The sequence below is a fragment of the Mytilus californianus genome, unplaced genomic scaffold (genome assembly GCF_021869535.1).
Source record: "Mytilus californianus isolate M0D057914Y unplaced genomic scaffold, xbMytCali1.0.p SCAF_6, whole genome shotgun sequence".
Taxonomy (NCBI): Eukaryota; Metazoa; Mollusca; class Bivalvia; order Mytilida; family Mytilidae; genus Mytilus; species Mytilus californianus.
In genome coordinates, this window is record NW_026262712.1 from 77,817,564 (window position 1) to 77,841,335 (window position 23,772).

The 23,772-nt window shown below is 32.2% G+C and overlaps 1 protein-coding gene across 1 annotated transcript in view; it reads right to left on the minus strand.

Annotated features, from left to right (window-relative positions):
- Positions 1-16,141, minus strand: part of LOC127706477 (leucine-rich repeat protein SHOC-2-like) — a 31,332-nt gene extending 15,191 nt beyond the window's left edge. Inside the window, exons 1-5 of the mRNA XM_052211131.1 lie at positions 14,992-16,141; positions 9,905-10,042; positions 7,572-7,640; positions 3,998-4,027; positions 2,981-3,166 (exon numbers count right to left, since the gene is read on the minus strand). Coding sequence (XP_052067091.1) covers positions 2,981-3,166; positions 3,998-4,027; positions 7,572-7,640; positions 9,905-10,042; positions 14,992-15,237 — 669 coding nt within the window. The 5' untranslated portion in view covers positions 15,238-16,141. The remainder of the gene's footprint in view (positions 1-2,980; positions 3,167-3,997; positions 4,028-7,571; positions 7,641-9,904; positions 10,043-14,991) is intronic.
- Between the last annotated feature and the right edge of the window lie 7,631 nt (positions 16,142-23,772).

Consider the following 23,772-nt stretch of genomic DNA (forward strand, 5'->3'; position numbering starts at 1 on the left):
GTCCCTTAAAAATTGAGGAGAAATTACATCCCAAATCTGTAATAATGTGTTTACATGATAAAAACCTCCAATATCAATTTTTTTTCGTGATAAAGAAAAGTGAATGTAACAATTAATTGGATTTTGACATGAACATTTGTGGTCTATTTTTGTCTACAAGTTTCTGTAAAAAATATGTCCTTCTTCTTTCTTTTTTATATATCTTTTGGTTTTCATTTCAAGAGTTTATATTTAATAGCTTATATTTTTTTTAATATATTTTTTGTATATGATCGGCAAACCCGGAATTAGCCTTATCAGCTGCAGCAATCTGATCTGATATTGCATTTATCTACATTTCCGGTTTACAGCGGCCATTTGTCGAAGTTGTATTTTGTCAGTCGGATATGTTTTTACTCGGTTTTTCACATTACTTGTTTTTGATTTTCTACATAAAGCTAGCTGTTGAACAAAAATAACATCACTGTCATGAATAATATAGGTGAAAACGTAATTTGAATATGTAGATGTCCCTAAAAATCTCGTTTGGGAATTTTTCCTCAGAAAATTGGGAAAAATGTAGGGGTTTTGCCATTGGGAATGGGTCTGAATACCGAACCCTGTGGAATGCTAGAAAATTCCATGTTGATTGAAATGAATTTGAATAAAATGCGCTAAATTGTAACCAGATCTAATTAAGGATATATGGAATAACCATACTCTTATAACAAAAAAAATATTTTCAAAAAGGCTTAGAAACAGGTAGAAAGTCAAGGATCCCCATGTACAGCATTGTACAGTATGTGTTTTGTGATAATTGCAAATAAATTTAGAGTATAGTTATTCTAGTTATACTGCAACACCAATCAGGGCCAAATATTAAGGTAAAAATGGAATTTTAGACAAGCAAACAATGTGAAAATATTGTTAACCTGTTTTCCTTTGTAATGTCATAGATTTTTACTGAAAAAAGTAAGAAGACATGTGTAAAGGAGACAATCCATTTATATTTAATATTTTGACATAGCACAAGGTAATGCTATTCTCAGATTGATTATGATGTCTTTACACTAATTCCATTAGGCGTGTATGATTAGTATTTTTTAAGTTGAAAGAACATGATTTATTAATTAGTTGTAATTGGCTTTGACCAAGCTTTCAGTAACTGTGAGTACTCTTTGTTCAGTATTTGTCTTTTGTGTTTAGGATCATTGTTCTTTTGCACTTCATATAAAAATAAGAAGATGTGGTATAATTGCCAACGCGACAACTCTTCACAAGAGACCAAATGATACAGAAATTAACAACTATAGCCTTTCTGATGAGTCAAGCCATTTCTAACTTATTTTAATTTTAACAGTCCATTCTTATGTTGTGATGTAACAACAGTGTCCTAGATTAGACATGGTTATGGAAGGTTTGAGCCTCGAACATTTTTAACACTGCCACATTCTTTATTTGCCTGTAAAATTGATTGATTGGTGATTGCTTTATGCCTCATCAGCACAAAAAGGCTATATCGCAGCAACATATGCCTGTCAAAAGTCATGAGCCTGTATATTCAGTGTTTTGATTTCCATTTGTCATATTTGTTTTTTGATCATTGTTTTTGTACATAAATCAGTATTGGCTTTTTTTGCTAAATTTCTTACACATTTTGTCCTATAAGGTATGGGTTTTGCTCATTGTTGAAGGTCATACAGTGATCTATATTTGCTTACATCCACATCATTTAGATTCTGGTGAATGGTTGTTTCATTGGCAAAAATACCACATCTCCTTATATTCATACAGAAGGACAATCCAATTCACTTCAAAAAGTGAATTGTTCATACAAACAAAACAATTGAACTGGACAAACAGAATGATTGGAACATACAACTTATACAAAATACTTTCACCTGATTCACATAAAGGGAGTAACCTCTAGAATTTTCATGTACTCAAACATTTTGTTTTGTTTTTGGTAAATTTACCAGGACTAAAAAAGTTAATTTCTGGTGACCATGTTTTTTGAGGTTGCTGTCTCATCAACCAATATCCTGTAGTTCTTTTCATAATTTTTAATTCACATTAATTATATCATAACCAGTCAGGGATATAACTCTATAGGGTTATTACAGAAAAATAACATACATTTGTTATTGTGGACTAAAAAATCAAAGAACTGGGATAACATATGTATGTTACATGTTTCAAAGGGACAATATACATCACTAGTTTAGTTAAAATGCATACAAGTTCTATTGATATTACTATTGTCTTTGTGTATACTCAACTATAGAAAGATATAACAGTTCATAGTTTGCCAATTTTGCATAGTACACCTATATGTTATTACAGAAAAAATATGCCTGTAATAACTAAAGGGTGTTATCACAGCTTCTCTATATCACTCCAAAGCATTTTCTCAGACATACATCATGCTTAATTACAATGTATTTTAATTTATTGTAAGAAGTAATGACCAGAGCATGTAATGAGGTTCTGCGCAAGCTTCCCAGTAATTCCCAAGTGTCTCATATAATAAGTTACATTCCTTTAATAACTAAGCTATGTTATTACAGCTAAGTTTATCCCTTAAAAGCCTCGTCTCATTGATTTACCATGGTTAATCAAAAATTTATTAATTTAATTAAAAAATTAATTATCAAGGCTATGCATTTAGTTTCTGCGCAAAGTCTCAAGAGTTCCCTAGAGCCCATTATAAATAAAAATATGTTTGATTCATTTTACAAATAACAAACATATGTTATTGCAGATTTAGAAAATTTAAGGAATAAAGAGTAGACAACTCATGAAAGTGTCTGTAATAACACACACAAGTTATTTTCTGTAATAACCCTATAGAGTTATATCTCTGACTGATAACTAACAAGTACTGTATCTCACTTCTTTTCTTTACTCAATCCTTTCATTGTGAACAATAAAATCAATGACCATTAATCTTATCTTTCAATTAACATTGTTTAATACTTGACTCTAACAAAATGATTCTTACCTCATTCAGCCTATTGTGTCGGAGATCAAGAACACGGATCAGTTTCAGATTTTCAAGAGTGTCCGGTAAATTTGTCAATGAATTTTCACTTAGTCCTAACTTGGATAAATTTGTTAAATATCCTATTTCTGATGGCAATGTTCCTAATTTGTTACCATACAAATAAAACTCCTGGAGTTGTGTTAACTGAAAAGTAAGAGTAAATAAAACATTAACATTTTTTTATATTCATATATATATTATGAAATGTACAATTTCACATTAACCCCTAATAACTGGATACGGACACATAACATTTGCTTAATGTATAACTAATCAATATAAAGACAGCATTCTTTAAATACTTAAATTTACATTCCAATGTGAATGAAAACAATAAATATGAGTAGCCACACAAGAGATTTTTTCAACATAGAATCTTATTTTTTTTAATTTTCATTTTCAAAAGCTTATCCTATGTAGAACCATAAAAACAGATTCATACATTGGCAGTTACTTAGTGGATAAAAAATATGATCATCATTAAATTAGCATTTTAAAATAAACTATATGCTCAAGAGAGCCTGTATGGCTAACCTTATTGCTCTAAATGAATTTTTAGAGTTTATACAATTTGTAAGTACTTAGCTCTTATGGGGTTATTAACATGCATAAATAAACTGTTTCATTTCGAGTAAGTTCTATAACATACTAAACACGGCTATGTTGTGATTGTATTTTCTGATTAATCATAATGTACTGTTTTATACCAAACTGGTATGATTCAAAAAGAGCAATTTCAAGGGAGGTAAATTCATGTAGCAAAAGTTCAAGTTAGATGTCTAATATTGCATATTTATATACCACTGACACAAATAAAACTTTTCAAATCATCATTTCTATACCTAGGTTTTTCAAAGAGAAGAATTTTTTAAATTGACCAATTAGAATCAAAAGTTGCCCTGGCAGGCATGTTTTCAGCCAATCAAAACAAAAATTCTTTCACAAGTATTTGAAGTTATAAACTTTTATACTCACCTCTTTTACTAAGCTTGGAATTACTGTAATCTGTAAAAACAATATGCAAAAGTCAGTTATATTATCATTCAATTGTTTCATGATTAAAATGTCATTTCTAGTTTTACTCTACCATTAAAATGTTTCACTAACATATACCCAACATCTCTCATTCTCCAAATAATAAAACATGAGTGTTCCATGCGTACTGAATTGAGGTCTATGTATAATTTCAAATGTATTCAAGACATTTGAATCTATTATATTCATCTGTAAAACAATTTCCTCGCAACTTGTAATTTCTATGGAATTTTTTTTAAAAGGTTTATGAAAAGATAGCCATTGAAATCTAAATTGCTTGAGATGCTTGGGGATAAGCTAAACTGTAATAAAATGCTCCGCAGGGCGCAGCTTGATACGACCGCAGAGGTCGAACCCTGAACAGTTGGGGCAAGTATGGACACAACATTCAAGCTTGATACAGCTCTGAATTTGGATTGTGATTAAATATTTGACACAGCATAGGTTTCTGACACAGAATGAATGTGGTCTAAGAACTTAAAAATTTTAAATTGGACATTCACCTATTATGGTCCAATATCCAAAATCTAAATACATGGTTAGATTCAGCATATCAAAGAACCCCAAGAATTTAATTTTTGATAAAATCAAACAAAGTTTTATTTTAGACCCTTTTGACCTCAATGTGGACAAAGTTGATAACGGGGCCCAAAAATCAAAAATCTAAATACATGGTTAGATTCAGCATATCAAAGAACCCCATATATTCAATTTTTGTTGAAATCAAACAAAGTTTAATTTTGGACCCCGATTTGGACCAACTTGAAAACTGGGCCCATAATCAAAAATCTAAATACATGTTTAGATTCAGCATATCAAAGAACCCTAAAAATTCAATTTTTGTTAAAATCAAACTAAGTTTAATTTTGGACCCTTTGGACCTTAATGTAGACCAATTTGAAAACGGAACCAAAAATTAAGAATCTAAATACACGATTAGTTTCGGCATATCAAAGAACCCCAATAATTCAATTTTTGATGAAATCAAACAAAGTTAAATTTTGGACCCTTTGGACCTCAATGTGGACCAATTTAAAAACGGGGCCCAAAATCCAAAAACTTAATACACGGTAAGATTCAGCATATTAAAGAACCCCAAGAATTCAAGAATAAAACCCCATTGAAATTGATCAAGAAATAAGCAATTTATATGAAGTATCTTCTTTTGCACAATACTGTGCAGTTGAATATTTCTTGCTATTGCGCAATACTGTACAATTGACAATTTCTTGCTATTGCGCAATATTGTGCTATTGGATATTTCTTGCTATTGCGCAATACTGTGCAATTGAAGATTTCTTGCTATTGCGCAATACTGTGCAATTGAAGATTTCTTGCTATTGTGCAATACTGTGGAATTGAAAATTTCTTGCTATTGCACAATACTTATTATATGATAATTTACACATCCTGTTTGGTGTGTATCTCCTACCATATCATTATTATTTGCTTTTAAATATAAATCAGAAATAACCAACTTAAAATGGAAAATTTTAAAAGAAAAAAAAAAAATCCCCCCCCCCCCAAATTTTTTGAACCCCCTTATGATTCATCACCCCCAAACTCAATCCCAGCCTTCCCTTTGTGGTATGGTACCTTGCAGTACAATTTCAGAGAGATTCATACACTTGAACACAAGTTATTGTCTGGAAACTAGAAAAATGCTTATTTTTGGCCCCTTTTTGGCCCCCAATTCCTAAACGTTTAGGGCAATTACCTCCAAACTCAATTCCAGCTTTCCCTTTGTGATATGGAACCTTGAAGTACAATTTCAGAAATATCCAAACACTTACACACAAGTTATTGTCATGAAACTAGAAAAATGCTTGTTTTTTGCCCCTTTTTTGGCCCCTAATTCCTAAAATTTTGAGGCAATTACCCCCATAATCAATTACAGCCTTCCCTTTGTGATATGGAACCTTGTGGTACAATGTCAGAGAGATCCATACACTTACACACAAGTTATTGTCTGGAAGTTATAAAAATGCTTATTTTTGGCCCCTTTTTCCTTAACTGTTGGTACCATAACCCCCAAAATCAATCCCAACCTTCCTTTCGTGGTATTGAACCTTATGGTAAAATTTCATGGAATTCCATTCACTTAAACTAAAGTTAGAGTGCGAAAACCAATGTGTCTTCGGACGACGCCGGACGACGACGACGCCAACGTCATACCAATATACGACCAAAAAATTTTCAATTTTTGCGGTCGTATAAAAAGCTGTCACCCTAACAATTTCCATAGTAGGATGTTTGTTGCTATTTTTTTCTAATTTTGGAGCCAAAGTATCTTGATGTTTTAAAGGATGTTAAATAAGTTGTTAGTTTTCTCTGTTGAATTGTTTCATATTTTTCATGTCAGGCCTTTTAAAGCTGACTGTACGGTATGGGTTTTTCTCATTGTTGAAGGCCGTATGGTTGCCTATAATTGTTTACATCCACTTCATTTGAACTTAGGTGGATAGTTGTCTCATAGGCAATCATACCACATCTCCTTATTTTTTTTATGAAGAATCAGATTCAACCAGAAGGTGATAAAATTGTTACTCATCAATATTTGCAACTGATGCATCATTATATCACACCCTACAAAATCAAGGTGTTCTAATAGAGTAAAATCAGCACAATATTCCCATGATTCCTTAAAATACTTTTTTTTAAAATGAAATCTTCAAACTCAATTTACTGACGTGATTATAAATTCAATAAGATATAATAGTAAACTTTTGTTATTGACTTGAGTACAAAGATCTTTGGTCAATAAAATGTTTTTAAAATGATAATTGAAAAATCAACATACAGAAACAAAAGCATAGATATCATGTCTTTTGACTTTTTCGTGATTAAAAAAAACTATTGTGCACCAGTCATTTGCCATTCAAATAATAAGATAGTAAATAAAACTGCATAACAAATTGCTTCATTGATTTATCTTTTTAAAATTTCTACTTTTATCTTATTTAGTTAACTAGACGAAAATTATGAAACAATTATAAACTCCCAGTATTATACAACAATTGAAAACAAGAAAAAGGTTGATAAAGTATAATGATTTGGAGATAAAATTATCTCTAGGGCAATTCAACAGTGTCTTAATTACATAATTAAGAAAAATGACCAATTTTAGGAAGATGTTGGAGCAAGAAAAATTGCCAGCAGCGTGATTAGTGACAACTTAATAAAGGAATTGCATATGACAACTTTGTCCACCGACAGCGAGATCTCTGGAAAGAACCCAAGTAAATCCTAATCAAGACTTTTCACCAAAGAATCTAATTGGTGCACTGTGTAGATTTTATGCAGTTATATTGAACAGTAACACTGCTACATTCAGGTTTTTTATTCATGGAGTTATTAAAAAGGTTAATTCTAACCGATATTACCAAACTAAATATAATAAATTTATTCAAAGTTTTAAGAAAGACTATTCAAGAAAGTATATCTATTCTTGTTCTTTTTCCTGTATTATGTTGGCATGGAAGACACAAGTTAACCAAATGATGATGTGTTTTACCTGTGACTTGCTCAAGTCTAATCTCTTTGCCTCTTCCTCTTTGCATTTCTTGAACTCTTTTGCAACATCCTACAACATAGTTACAGTCTTAACAATTGTTTATAACCCAGAATATTCTGAAAACAATAGTCAGTCAACCCTAAACCCTTGCTTTTCAATATCATAAATAATCAGCATTGTGCATAAGTTTCATATAAACGTTATTAGATTGAGGCAAACTAAAGTTAGAGAACGGAAACAAAAAATTCAGCAATTTTTCCATTTGTAAAGGGGCATTACTCTAAAACAGTAAAAGTGGCGCCACCAACATTCAAGCTTGATCTGTGTTTTGTGGTAATAAGCATTGTGTAAAAGATTAATAACATTTGGTTGAGGCAAACTAAAGTTAGACGGAAACAAAAAATTCAGCAATTTTTCCATTTGTAAAGGGGCATAACTCTAGAACGGTAAAAGTGACGCCACCAAAAATTCAAACTGGATCTGTGTTTTGTGGTAATAAGAATTGTGTATAAGATTCAGTACATTTGGTTGAGGCAAACTAAAGTTAGACGGAAACAAAAAATTCAGCAATTTTTCCATTTGTAAAGGGGCATAACTCTTAAAACAGTAAAAGTGACGCCACCCAAATTTAAAGTTGATCTGTATTTTGTGGTAATAAGCATGGTGTATAAGTTTCATAGTATTTGGTTGAGGCAGACTAAAGTTAGAGAACAGAAACCAATTTAAGGACGTACTTCAGACGGACAAAGGTAAAACGTAATGCCCCACCGCTACAGCGGGGACATAAAAAATCTTTGTCAGTGATTATTAAACTAAGAATTTGACCTATATTGAAGGTGCCTATTATCCAGTTTCGTTCTTTGCAAAAGTTGTTTTTTGACATACACCTAGCTCAAATAAAATTTTACAACTTCTACACAATCACTGGAGAATGAAATCTGGTCATCTCAGAGAACATGTACAAGTAAATCAAGAATTGCAAATCACTATTTAAACAGAAAATTCATACAAGGTTTAGTTCATTTTCTTGCAACTAGTCAGTTTAATCTAAATTTTACATAGAGCTATCTAAATATGGTTGGTTCTAAAAATCAACATTTTCTATAATGAAACAACTTCCTTCAAGTTACTTTTAAATTGTAACGAACTTGTACGGTTTCACTTCAGCAATTTCCATTTTACATCAGATATTTTTTTATAAAAAACAGCTAGAACACACTTTAAAACTCTTATGGGACCACTCTAATAATACGTCAGCAAAGCCTGTCACAATGGCACATCTTTCAATCTATGTTGAAAGTTATGTAAATATACAATGTTTGGCCTATTGCTGTGTCCAACTTACTTCAAAAACTTTTAGAAACTGAATGCGGCTGCATTTCTCCTTACAAATTGAACCAGTATATGTAAATCAAAAGGCACATAAATCTTCAAAATTATTATAACACCTTCTTGCACTTGTGTAGTGATGATGTATGTGTGTTCATGCTGGTCATTTGTTTCAACAAAACAAGAAAACATTTTAATTTCTAAAAGTGGTTCTCTATTTACCATCTGGAAACAAAAAGTGTGGTGGACTGATGGATAAGACGATTCCTATAAACCCCCAACTCTATAAAAATAAAGAGCTGCGCCATGAGAGCATGATACGCCTGTCGCTTTTTCAAAGAATAAAGTTCCATAACTCCTCAATGGCAAATTAGAAATTTATAAAAAACTAATGGAAGTTTATTTTAATAGATATAAAACAGTCACCAGAGCTTCATGAAAACTGCTCAAAGCACTTTTGAGTTAATGTCTGAAAACTGGAAAATCCCCCTTTTTTATGAATAAAATCCCATATCTCATGTATCTCGGAAACGTAAAATCTAAAATTTATAAAAGTCAAAAGGGAGCTTAAGTCAATAGATATAAACAATTCACCAAAGTTAACCGAAAACTGCTCAAAGCATTTTTGAGTTATTGTCTGAAAAATGAAAAATCCCCCTTTTTTAATGAATAAAACCCCACAACTCGGAAACGTAAAATCTAAAATTTATAAAAATCGAAAGGGAGCTCACGTCAATAGATATAAACAATTCACCAAAGTTTCATGCAAATTGGTTAAAACATTTTTGAGTTATTATTCATGACGGACAGACAACGGTATACCATATCAGTCCCATAAACGGCCGTATAATAATTATTAGAGACAGACCTATGCTATACAAGTGAATCAATATTTAGGACTTAAAATTAAAAGAAAAGTACAAATTGTCACCCCATGCTGTATGTCCTTTCACTAGGACCCAAACTTTCCCAAAAAAGGATCAAACACAGGGCTGTATACTTACTAAATCAGCTTTTAGTGTAGCTTTCTTCACAGTAGGCTTAGGATTCTTCTGTCCAGGTGTTTTCACTGTCACTTCTTTCTGTCGAATTGGATCTAATGAACCAATACTTCCAGAACTTGCCTTTTTATCTTGAGGATGCTGTAAATGCATAAATTTAGAAGGCAAATTAAAAGCTAGTTGTTTCTGACAGCAATACATGCCTGCATCTGTTAAAACAATCTGCAAAGTTTCCAGACATAGCACCAAATAACTTCTTTATGACTAAATCTACAAGGGGAAATATAATCTATAATGTTAATTCATGAACTTGTTTTTAGTTGACCTTTTTCCATATAAGTGATATAAGGAAATAATAATCTATTTCAGTGAAAGTGCATAAACCTTATTGGAGTTAATTCATTGGGAACACATCCTCTTTTCCTGGTAAGCAAAACTTTCAAAAAATTTTGAATTCCTAGCAAAATCTACAATCAGAAAATGTGTTTATTCATACATTTTGACAGGTACTGTTACAAATGTGACATCTGATTTTTGTGGACATTTGTTTTAATTCTTCCCCCATCTTATTCTTGGTCTATCTACTCTGTACATGTATATAAATATATATAAATATTATATATTATATGTGTGTGTGATTATTATTACTCATTTCTCATCTACTATTACTCATGTTCTACTTCAAATGTTAAGTGCATGTAAAATGTTTGTATATGCAATAATTTTGAAAATGCACTTTTATCCATAATTACCTTCACCCATCTGCCCATAGGGAATAAAGACATTTAAACCATGTAGTAAAAAAGCCTAAACTGAACATGCTGAATGATAAGACATGATAGAAAAAATATCAAAATAGGCAGAGGATACATGTGTACCTAACGGACATTCAAAAAGAGAAAAAGAGAAAAAGGTAACGTTATGGCAAAAACAATGACTACAAAAAACAGTATACAAAACACTACATAGAAAACTACTTAAGACTTTCCAACATGAACCCCATCAAATACCAGGGATCCAGATGATGTGTTCTGAAAGAGTAGGCAGATCTTGCTCCATATGTGGCACCCTTGTAGTCTTGGATCTGCAATCTTAAATCTAACTACATGTAGAGTTACTGCAAGCAAATTTCACAAAATGATATTAGCCTCCCCTGTGAAAAGCAATGACAAAGTCTATAATTTGCTTAGGGAAACCCCAAAAATAATTCAGATCAAAAAACAAAATAGGATTTTTAAGAAGCAGATACAAATTTGTACTTATGTTTGCAGATACATGTATGACAAGAATCCATTGCATGCCACAAAGTAAACCTGAAAACTATTGAGATGAAGAAATGAAATAGGAGGTACAAAAGTAAATCAAGTATGCAAGTTTCTGGTTTCCCAAAAGTCTGTCAAACTATTCCGGAGCAGTTGGCCATGGGGATATAAAGTGGGACAAAAAGACGAATGGCTAGATAGAAGAAAGGACTCCCATAAAATTACATGTAACAACGGAATTTTTATTCTATTTTTGCAGGAAATAATTTGTTAATCAAATCGCCCGCATGTCATTAGAAATGATTGGTTGAATTAAAAATTTGTATGAAAGGTCATCTAAACATGACTCCTTATGAGATGTCTTTAGATCTCACACAGCAAAATGAAAGATTAGATTTGAATCAGATTGGTTTTATTATAAAATTAAATTAAAATTAGAGGTACTGCAAGCATAGTACCCCCACCCCCTTCTCCCCCCTTTTGCCAAGTCCATTATTTGCTAAAGGGAACCACAATAATCATTCAGGCGGTGCAAAAGGACATCACGTGAAAAATATTCTGTGAAAGTTTCATAGAATTCTGTCAAGAGGTTCCGGAGCAGTTGTGAATACAAATATTAACGAACTGACAGATGGACAGACAGACAGAATTGCCCATCACTACATATATATACATGTACAGCCAGCTTCAGGAAGCAGGGTAGAGTAACCAAATCATTTCAGTGCAGATTTTGTTTCTTAATGTCACTGTGGCATCTATTTTTATATAAGGCTTTTTACTAAAATTATACATGTAAGCCAGTTTGTTGGCCATCAATATCATTTTAATTTATTGTAGAATACAAATGTACCATCATTATGGGTTAGAAAATTCTACACACTTGCTCTTTTCAAACAAGTGGTTCAAAAATTGTTCTGTTGTAAGATATAGCACTTAATCAAAAGAAAGAACATTGTTAAAATAATACAAGCTACCTATTCATTGCTATTCCAAATATAATAATAAAATCTTGTTACAGTTTCACATTGATAAAAACATAAAAATGTTTCTTAATTGAATGACAGTTGAAATCCTCTTGTTATTAAACATTATGAGTGAATGAAGTCTTCATCAGAATTATTGTCTTTTCATACAGTAATTCAAGGAAGCCAGAGTTCTCGAAATTGTTTTTTTCCCCCTGGTGGTCCTTGAAGAAAAATCTGCTGGTCCTCTATTATTTTTATTGCAAAATTAACATCAAAATTTGTGTCAGTCCTTTGCAATTTTTGGTGGTCAAAACCTTCGGACCACCACTTTTCAAGAACTTTGAGAAGCAGGTCATTACATGCAAATAACATCTGAATTGAACCTGCATTGTATTCAGAGATACATTTTTGTATAACTACTATGCATAGTTCAAATGGTGAAAAACATATGGGCTTTTTCCACCAGAACTCTAAAATTTGACCGTTACCTTAAGATATTGAAATACTATCATGACTATCATGACTATTGAATAAATAACATAATATATTTGAACATTAAATACACACACTAACATCATAAACATCACAAGAAAAACTGTAATTCATTTCATAAACATGATAAACAAGCACTTCTTATAACCTTTTAATCAATGTCTGATTAACAGGTAAACCTTATATACAAGTTATAAGTTCTCACAATCTTTGCCTTGGTTGAAGACAATTAATTAGACATCAATATAGAAGCGATTCATGCCATCTTTGTTTCGCAATTAAGTTGCTTTACAGCTATCTTTTTACCTAACAACATGTCACTGGAGTTTTTATCCATTACTGTCATGACTGTGGATTCATGATTATTTATGGGATACCAATTTTTGTGGATATAGGTAAACCACAAATTTGAATGTTCAACACAGTACAAATTTTCTATGGGATTATATGCAGACTGACAAAATCATGAAATCAAATATCCACAAGAATACAAATTTTCCTCAATCCACTAAAATTGATAGCCACAAGAATACAAATTTTCCTCAATCCACTAAAATTGATAGCCACGACAATGCAAATTTTCCTCAATCTACGAAAATTGATAGGCACGAATAATACTGAATCCATAGTATAAGGTTTTACTATCTGTAAAATGTTTCTGAAGAAATTCACGATTTTGACAGATTGTATCACTTAATGAAAAATAATTTAAAATTTAGCTCCCTTTTTCATTTACACTGAAAAGAGTGGCATAACATGAAAGGGTTGTGGAGCAATGGAGCACCCCTCCTTTTTTGGTTAACGATTTGACTCCGGATAATAGCAAAGACTAGAAAACTGTAAAACATCAGGGTTCAATATAAAGGTTATCTGATTGCCAAGGACAATTCAAAGTCACATTCTGTTAGGATTTTAAACAACCAAAAGCTGCAATGCACATGTCAAAATAGACAATTAAATGTTTTTTTCTGAAACTATATAGAAGTATGGAGTTTCTCATGAACACTTTGTCTTTAATCTATGATTAAAATCAGGCGTCAATGACCACATGGACAAATTCACCTATCTTTAGTAGTTCATGTATTTTCTCCTACATTTTTTACATTGAATCTAATAAAGATAGTCATGGTAAGAAACCAAGAGCATATCGCAAAGTTAAAATCAATTTTGAATTAGAAAAATATCTCCTACTGGACCTTAAAAAAAGTGTTATTTTTAAAATGGTAAAAATCAGAATAAGTAATAGCAAATTACTAATAGAGGTTGATAGATATACTAGAACATTTTAGAACAGAGAAGTTGTCCACTTTGCAAAGATGGAATTGAAGATAAATTCCATTTCCTCATTAAATGTAAAGGGTAAGAATTTAATAGAAAAATACTCTTTTGTAATTTAAGTGACATAGTCCCATCTTTTGATAATATGTCTGAACAAGATAAATTAAGTTTCATTTTGAAAAGTAATGATACTGACATTTGTACTGTATGTGTAGCTGGAATAAGCATATGAATGATAAGAACATTCATTTAACTTGTTTAAAGCATACATAATGTTAAGAAATGTTGTAGTATTAAAGCTTATTGTAATAACTTGGTAACATAGTATGAATAACACCTCCACTCAATGTAGATATAAAATATGTGTCTCTTATCATTGAGAAAAATATCTCTGTATATTTGTCTTTGTTTATTTTTATTTTTGTATTTTGTAAATGTCAGCTGGTATCATTCCTGTCATGCCTGTATTGGAAAATACACCAATAAAATTATTTGATTTGATTTGATTTACATTTTTTACCAATTATCATGATTATAGATCTATTTATAATATCAGACGAAAAATAAAAATACAAAGATTGCTTACATATTTTAGTCATGTGTTACAAGTAGTACTCCAATCAGATCTCTCTATTTTTTAAGGCTGATTTTTGAATCATGAATTTGGATGTTTTTTGCTGATTAAATTTATTTTTAACTTCTATTGGAAAAGAGGAAATCAAAACCAGCTATGGAACGCCTATGCATTAGATGTGTTAAAAAAAATTTGAACTGAAGTTTCTACACCTTTAAATCAACAAACCAGAAGAAAATAGCTGCATTTAACTCATGGAGACACGTAGAGCAACTTTTACTTCTGATTACCACTCAACATTAGGGAAATGTTATCATTGGGATAAATTTCACCAAGTGGTATAATAACCAAGCAAAAGGTAAATGTATTAGCTATATCGTGACATGCAGCAGTAAGAAGCCTAGTATAAATATACATCTATACTGTTACATATATTTTTGCACAAATTCAAACAATATTAGCAGAGCTAAGTGTACAGAGCTAAGACAAAAAGATTATATTCATCTGGCCTTGTTATACCTTTGATATGTCTCGCTGAATATCCATTTCATCCAAAGATGAAGACATGTCATCTAAATCATTGGTATCACTAGCAACACTGACCATAGTAGCTCCACCATGAGCATATTCCTCATGATCAAACGATCCTGAACCTGACCCTGAGGACCCCATTCCAGGGCCTGGAAAAGGCATTGCTGTTTCACCAGTATAGTCTGCCAATCTCTCAGCAGCAGCAGAATTTCCTGGTTTACTTTTCCGTGACATGTGCTTCAAGTCATCACAATTTTAGCATTAGTTGAATATTGTCCTGTTAAATGTTCTGTAGAAGTGTTTTGGAAATGAGATAAATAATGTTATAATGTACGATTGTATCAATTAATGACCTTCATCATGCAAACTATTTGCAGAATCCAGGAAGTTATAAAGCGACATTTGTAAAATATTTCAATGCACTTAAAAATCACATGTTTCTCACAGGTTTAGAGTTTCATTTGGAGAGTTCAATGTCAAAATAATGAATATAATCTGTGCTAAGAAATTTGTTTATCCTCGTTTTTTAAATCCCTTCACTCTGAATTTCTAATTGTACTGTCAATTAAAAATTCTTTGAAAATTATCTGTGATGGTACAGTCATCCGATATAAGTGGGCAAAACTTCAAGGAATGATATCACCATGAGATCATCAACTCTATTGTAATGGCATTTTTTTACGTTTTACTATCATAAACAGTAAGAGATACTGATTAAAAATGTCGATATATACTTTGACACATTAAATTTATACTATCATGTGTGCATATAGGTAATAATATGTTTACAATGTAACAGTTATGACTGACTATTATGTGTAAAATAAAATGACATTGTCATAAAAAGTGTTTTTGTCCACATGATGGTTTCTCACGAAGACATCCATAGATACGAAAACGAGGTTGTGTCCTACTTTCTCTGATGCATTTTTACTTGTCGGATCGGTTCGTCTTGGAATGATGTTTTGTTTTTGCACTCAGATTCAACATTTTGCAGTGCCTCACTAGAATGTTGGAAAATGATGTAATGTTATTCTTTATGCAACAAATCGAAGGCAACAGTTATTGTTATAAAATTTGCTGTCAAGTTTACTTTCGGTTGCAGTCGACATAAATATACTGGGTTCCAGATGCGTGATCGAAATGCGCAACGGTTATTTCGAAAGAGGATGTGACGCATTGTCGACAAATGTTGGGAGATTTTCAAATCTTTCAAAAGTCATAGATCGAATTTTAAAATACAAATAAAACATCATTGGTTTACTTAGATTGTTGACTGCTGCCTAGAATGATATCAATTAAGAAATCGGAAAGAACATAATTAACTCTTTTACATACAAGAGTATTAGATAACTATTTTTATTCAGTCTGACCGAAAGACTGATAATTTTTGTTTTTGTCTGTCCTGTCCGTTATATAATATCTGGGACTATTAATATAATAGTCCCAGATAATAAATAGTAGTCTCAGTTTTTTGCAGTGAGTTTTTGTCGAAAGCTACAGTACTGTACAGTGAGTCTGACTCACTGTACATAAGAAAGCCGCTGACATAGAATAGGCGAAAAACGTTCATAAAGTTGTCTTAAAATCATCAAATCATCAATTTCAAATTCATAGACTTTTTCCTAAACAATTGTGTATATGTTGTTGATACATAAATGTACGTTTTCTGTGACGTAGCTCATTTACTGTAACTTGAGTTTATATTGCAAATATGACTGACACCATAAATTGATACCTTATAGGATTTATTGACCTTAAATGGCGTTTATATAACGAATTTTATAATAAGTGCCTATTATCAAGTTTGGAAAGCTGTTAAAGATAGACAGAATCTGTACACAGCAAATACAAGATTTACAAAAAATGCCAATATGATAGAAACTGTTTCTTGACTATCTCATGTTAGACGTTGTTGCCCTTTAATGACGATTTTGACACATTTTTTTTGCGTATTTGCCTTCGGTCATGAAAACTGATTATTATAAATTGGCAGATAATGTAATTTGCAAAAATGATCAGCAATATACAAGATCTACAAAAATGTCAAATCACTGAAACTAGTACCCGACTCCTCACATGAGTCATTGCCCTTTACTTACAATTTTTGAAACATGTTAGCTTGTTTGCCAATTTATATTAGAAAATATTATTAATAGATAGAAACTACTGTACACGGAAAAAAATAAAAGCAATTCAAGGTTTTTCAGTAATACGGTAAACATATCAATCATCTCCTTATAGGAGTTATTGGGCTTAAGTAGAGATTTGTAAGTCCTTCGCGTGTTTAGGCCGACTTATAGATAAACATCCTTGAATTTCAAATCTTTGGGTATGAGTGTTCCATCGGGATGGCATTTTGACCTTTTTGTTGCAGCAGTTCGGATATTGGGTACCCCACCGTACCATTTTTATATATTTTGATCATTAAAAAAAATTTACATACAAATAAAATTAAAATTCATATCTATATTAACTCGCATGCTCTTATATAGCAGTATATCGAAATTAGAGATATATATTTTATAAATTATACCCAATCATATATATTTTTAAACAAAAAATATGCCTAAAGCTATGATGCTTAAGCTATATTTCACAAAGAGATAAATAGATTTGACAAATATCTGGTGCATTTACGACTTTGGTTTTTAATCATACCTGTTAAATAATAGACATCTGATTATAGTTTCAGATACGTATGCCATGATCCAAGATTCAATCAGCAACCTTGTCATATATGTCATTTTCATCTTAACTTAAGATTGATTATATTCAATTCCTTGGTACAATTGTAATAGTAAATTTGGTCCGGTAGTAAAATTTGTCCGCCGGACATTTTTCCTAGGTAATCAAGTCCGTGACCATAATTTTACTAGGAAATTAAGTCCCTGGATAAATTTTCCTGGGAAAATAAGTCCGTAGCTAGTAAAATATGTCTGGCACCTATTTTCCTAGGAATTTATTTATATTTCTGTTTTCTCCTTTTTTGTATGAAAAAGGTCCCTTAGAAGTTTATTTCTTAAGACATTACTTAAATTAATCAATATCAAAATCAAGAAAGGAACATTTGTGATTATGTACATCATAAAAGTCTGTGATATTAATTTTCCTAGGAAAAAAAGTCCGTTTAATTATTAAAAAACACCCATATTTTGATAAAATAGTGAAATATCAATGCACAACTGTTAAACAATTTAAAAACATATAAGTTACAAATTCCATTGTTTACATTTAAATTATTTCTTTCATTACAAAATTTCCTATAAAAATAAAGGACATGGACGTTTTTACCTAGGAATATTGAATGGCCTGCATGGACATGAATTCCTAGGAAAATTAGTCTGGGCAGATAAATTTTATTAAAAGATTAATGCACAACTGTATAACAGCATTGAAACATAATTAAAAATTCCATTGTTCACATGTAAATGATTTCTCTCATTACAAATTGTCTTATCAAATAATGAACATGGTTGTGTTTACTTAGCAATATTAATGGCCTGGACAGGATTTCCTAGGAAATTTAGTCTGGGCACATAAATTTTACTAAAAGATTAATGCACAACTGTTAAACAACATTAAAACATAAGAATTAAATATTCCATTGTTTACATGTAAATGATTTCTTTTATTACACAGTTTCCTATTAAAATAAAGGACATGGACGTTTTTACCTAGGAATATTGATGACATGGACATAAATTCCTAGGAAAATGAGTCTGGGGACATAAATAACTGACATCGGACTAAATATACTAGTAAATTCTGTAACCATGGACTTTTTATACTAGTAATATTTGTCCGCCCGGACACATTTTACCAGGACTAATTTATCACTTACACAATATCCCATTTAAAAAGATGGTAAATTTATTCAGAGACTTCAATCATGGGTACGTATCCTGTAACTGGTATCCTATTCCAGTTTAATAGTGGAATTTTAGTTTATTCACTGTAGACTGCAGTGGCGGATCCAGAGGGGAGCGTAGAGGGCGTACGCCCCCCCTTTGCTTGCACTTTTTTTTTTTTTTGTAAAATGATTAATCAGACTAGACTTCGTGAACTTTACCATTTCCCGTGTATTTAATTTTTATGCGACAATTCTTTACTTATAAAGATATTTTTTGCTCGTATTTACTGTAATATATTATTGATTATGTCAAAGTCATGTGATTCTCTAGGGTGGAGTTGACCAGTTCGTCGAAAAAAACGTCACTCAGTCATTTTGAAATTCAAATTACAGTAACACATTGCTTAGGCTGAAGATGACAAGCATGACGCCTTCAAAGCGACAAAGTATTGAGCAAGAACGTATTGACTTCTATTTCACAATTCCACCCAACAGAAAGTAATACTCTATTATACTCTCATAAAAAAAAAGTTCCACAGCAATATTATTTACCTACGAAAACATGTTTAACCCCACACGCCCCAGCCCATTAATAACATTGCTGAATAGTGCATGATGCCCAGTCAGTAAGCTCTAGATATAGATTTAAAGTCTAAGGTACGGACCATTTGATCTGAGGGGGCAGTCTGAGATATTTTAGAGAAAAAATTCTGACCCTGATTTTTGCCTAAACAAAAATTCTGGCCGTATCTGTATTGAAAACAATAATCTTGTTCACTTTTTTGCTATTAGAAAAAAATATTTTCAACAGAATTATTAGCATTAAATGAACATGATGAATGAAAAACGGGCGTAATTTTTTTAGGGGGGTGGGGGGGGGGGGGGGGTTGGGGTTGCATGTGAATCCCATATCTGACCGGAATGTCTGTTTCGCCGAACTGATATACTGAATACTTTTTTCAAGGCCCGACTGCAACCTGCCTGCTGGGTGTGGCCTATATGTCTCCATGTGTCGACCGTCATTCACAACTTCATTGTCATTTCCGACTCATTCATAGCCTTTGGTTGATTTGGAACCCCTCACTTCCCTTGTTGGGTGAAACATTTCAACCAAACATTTGGATGAAAATTGCTTGTTTGTCTTTCTTCGTGTCGGTCGTATTGTAAATTTCATTGAATAGCCGTATATCTTGTTTACAACAAGAAATCTGTGAGGTTATGCTAACTAACCATACAACAAACGAGAATTTTCCATGTCCATTTTTACTGACAAATCCCGCATCAAATATATTAATTAGTTCATAGCTTTGGATCCATCCAATCATTTCATAATAGACAATTGATGGAGAGAATAGGCACCAAAAATGTCCAACCCCTACACTTTAACTATAAAATGCATTTTACACTTATTTTATGTTTTTTAGCCAAAAAAAAGGTCCAAAATAAATTTCGCCTCGCTCCGCTCGGCGAACTTTTATACTACGCCCCCCCTTTCCAAAATCCTGGATCCGCCCCTGGCCATAGAGACAACTATACACCAAAGTTCAAATGGAGTGGATGTAAGTAATTATAGACAACCGTACGGCCTTCATCAATGAGAAAAACCATACCGTATAGTAGACTATAAAGTGCCCCTACATGAAAAACACGAAACAATTCAATTGAGAAAACTAACGGCCTAATTTATAACAACAAAATTACGAAAAAACAAATATGAAAGACATGAACCAACGACAACAACTGAAATACAGCTAGGCTCCTGACTTGGGAGGGGTTATAACTTAAACATGTTTGCTGGCACTAACTCTCCCCGTAACCTTGAACAGTGGCGCAACGGCACAACACAAAAACAAACTATGAAAAACAATAAACGAAAAACATATATGAGAAACAGCAAAAAACGACAACCACTCAACTACAGGTTCCTAACTTTGGCCAGGAACACATATAATGTGGCGGGGTTAAACATGATTGCTGATGCCAAACACTCCCCTAATCTGGGACAATGGATTAACAATTCAACATAAGAACAAACTATAAAAATCAGTTGATACAAAGTAGAAAACATCTAAAGAAAACACAAAGTGGACGTGGCAGGGAATTTATACATCTCTCACAAAAAACAGACACGAAGTACAGATCTGAGAGTACTCGTAGTTACTGACAGCTAGTTTAAAGTCAATAACAAATAATAAAAAAATCATATAACTAAGACTAAAATATCTAAGACTGTCTATGTTCACCTTCTTTGAAATAGTTCAATCAGAAATATCTATCTTTTCGATTTTTAGTTAAAGCTCAACGAGCCAAAGTTGTATGCATAATTTTACCATAAGCTGTGATATGTAAAAATAAGGAGATGTGCTATGACTGCCTATGAGACAACTATCCACCAAAGTTCAAATAAGGTGGATTTAAGCAATTAGCCCATTTACTGTTCCTTGACCATAATAGATCTTGTATTGCTGATAATTGCTGATAATTTTTATTGTTTGCCATTTCTGTACCAAGTCAGGAATATGACAGTTGTTTTCCTTTTGTTTTGTGTGTTTGAGCTTTTGATTTTGCCATTTGATAAAGGACTTTCCGTTTTGAATTTTTCTTGGAATTCGGTATTTTTGTTATTTTACTTTTTTCTGTCTATCTTTAATAGTTCAAAATAGAGGACAAAAATAATAAGTTATTAAAACCTGTCATTTGGGGGCAATGACTTTTATAACGGGTAAATTTAAGGAACACATGCAAATAACATACTTTAATCAAAATATCATAAGAATAGAAAAAAGAGTGAATTTACTTTTTATTCAGCTTTGTGAGAGATGGAAGCAATATATCTATTCTTTTACTGGTCTTTGTAGTGGCTTCACTTTCCGTCTTGTAAATTTTCACTATATGATTGATATTTATTACATGTAAACATAGTTTACTAGTTTATTTAGAAAATTCTGATCGGTTTTATTTCCATGTTTGTCTTCTTACGACTTTTTCCGTGTGATTTCAAAATCACAGAACGATATTACTTCCTTGGGATAACTGAATAAGTTATTTTGTAAAACTCTTTCGGGAACCCACTCAGAAAAGCTATAGAAATAGGTTTCCCTTACAGAGCTGGTCGGGCTTATGAGTGTGGTATGAATTCCAACGAGACAACTCTCCACCCGATACCAAACGACCTAGAAGTATTTAGCTATAGGTAACCATACGGCTTCAACAATGACCAAAGCCTATACCTGCACAGCAAACTATAAAAGGCCCCGAAATGACAAATGTTATACAATGCAAACGAGAAAACTAACGGCCAGATTTATGTACAAAACAATAAACGAAAAACAAATATGATATACAACAACAAACGACAAATAACCACTAAATTTCAAGCTCCTGACTTGGGACAAGAACATACAGAATATGGCGTGGTTAAACATGTTTGTGAGTCCCCCTAACCTTGGATAGGGATGAAACAGCACAACATAAGAGCAAACTATATAAATCAGTTGAAAAGGGTTAACTCATCAGATCTACACCAATCATCAAAACAACTTACAAAAACACAAAACACAAAAGACACAAAGTAGAGATCCTAGAGTACTCGCAATTACTGAAAGCTATTTCAAAGATAATAACAACTAATAAAAAATCATGTATCTAAGACTAAAATATCAATCAGTAAACATCCAACATCCGATGGATTTAGTGTGGAGACGCCATAGACAGTCAGAGAAAAACATGATCTTTTTCAATGCCAAAGTATAGGTATAAAAAAAATGTAAGACCGTGAATGTTCATAGGTGTATAGCAATAACATCTATAGTACTGGGGATCTAAACATAATTCAACATGAACATCTCCGAAATGTGATATCTCATGGTCTTAAGTTCAGAAAACCCCAACACATCAATTGGAACCACACCTTCAAAATAATTATGGATTCCATTGAGGACTACGTCAGACCATGGGCTAAACGAGAATAAGTTGAACTGGACACTTTGTCAGAATGGGTCAATACATTCAGGTCTCTGATAGAACGTCGAATACTTAAGTTGAAAAACTGTGTGAATGATCGATCAAAGTCCGTTTTCAGAGACAAAGAGATAAATATGTTGTTGTTCCTGCGGACAAAGCTTCAAATAATATTGTCTTTATGTGTAAATCGTACTACTACGAGTGTCTTATAAAAGAATTGGGAATTAAATGAGCACTCAGGTAATCCCACATACAAAAACATATCATTTGACAAGGATGAGATGTTGGCGAATCATAAGTCCTTCATGGCTTCAATGAACATTACATTGAACAGCAAATCTGAGGACTTACCTTGTTTGTATTGGAAACCTAAGCTTCACAAAATTCCGTACAAACAACGGTACATTGCCGGCTCATCTGCATGTTCTACAAAGGAATTGTCCATTAGATTGACAAAAATTCTGTCCGCAGTGAAAGAGGGTCTTTAGAAATACTGTGAAACTGTTTACTCGCGTAGTGGTATTAACCATATGTGGATTCTAAAAAAACTCTAAAGAACTTCTGGATAATTTTAAATCTCGATCTTTCTCTGAAATTAATTCTATCAAAACTTTTGATTTTTCAACCCTGTATACCACCATTCTCCATGTGAAATTGAAAAATCGTCTAAAAGAAATAATTCACAATGCTTTTCAATATAAAAAGGTAAAACATGCTATACATAGAAACAAGTAATCAGTATGCTCCAGTTTCTTATTGACAACATATTTGTTGAATTTGGAGGTAGACTTTTTTAACAAATGGTCGGCATTCCTATGGGAACGAACTGTGCACCTCTCCTTGCCGACCTCTTCTTATTTTCATATGAGTCGGAGTTCCTTCAGACAATTGTCAAAAACAAGATCAAAGAAACCAGATCATTTAATTTCACTTTCAGATATATTGATGATGTT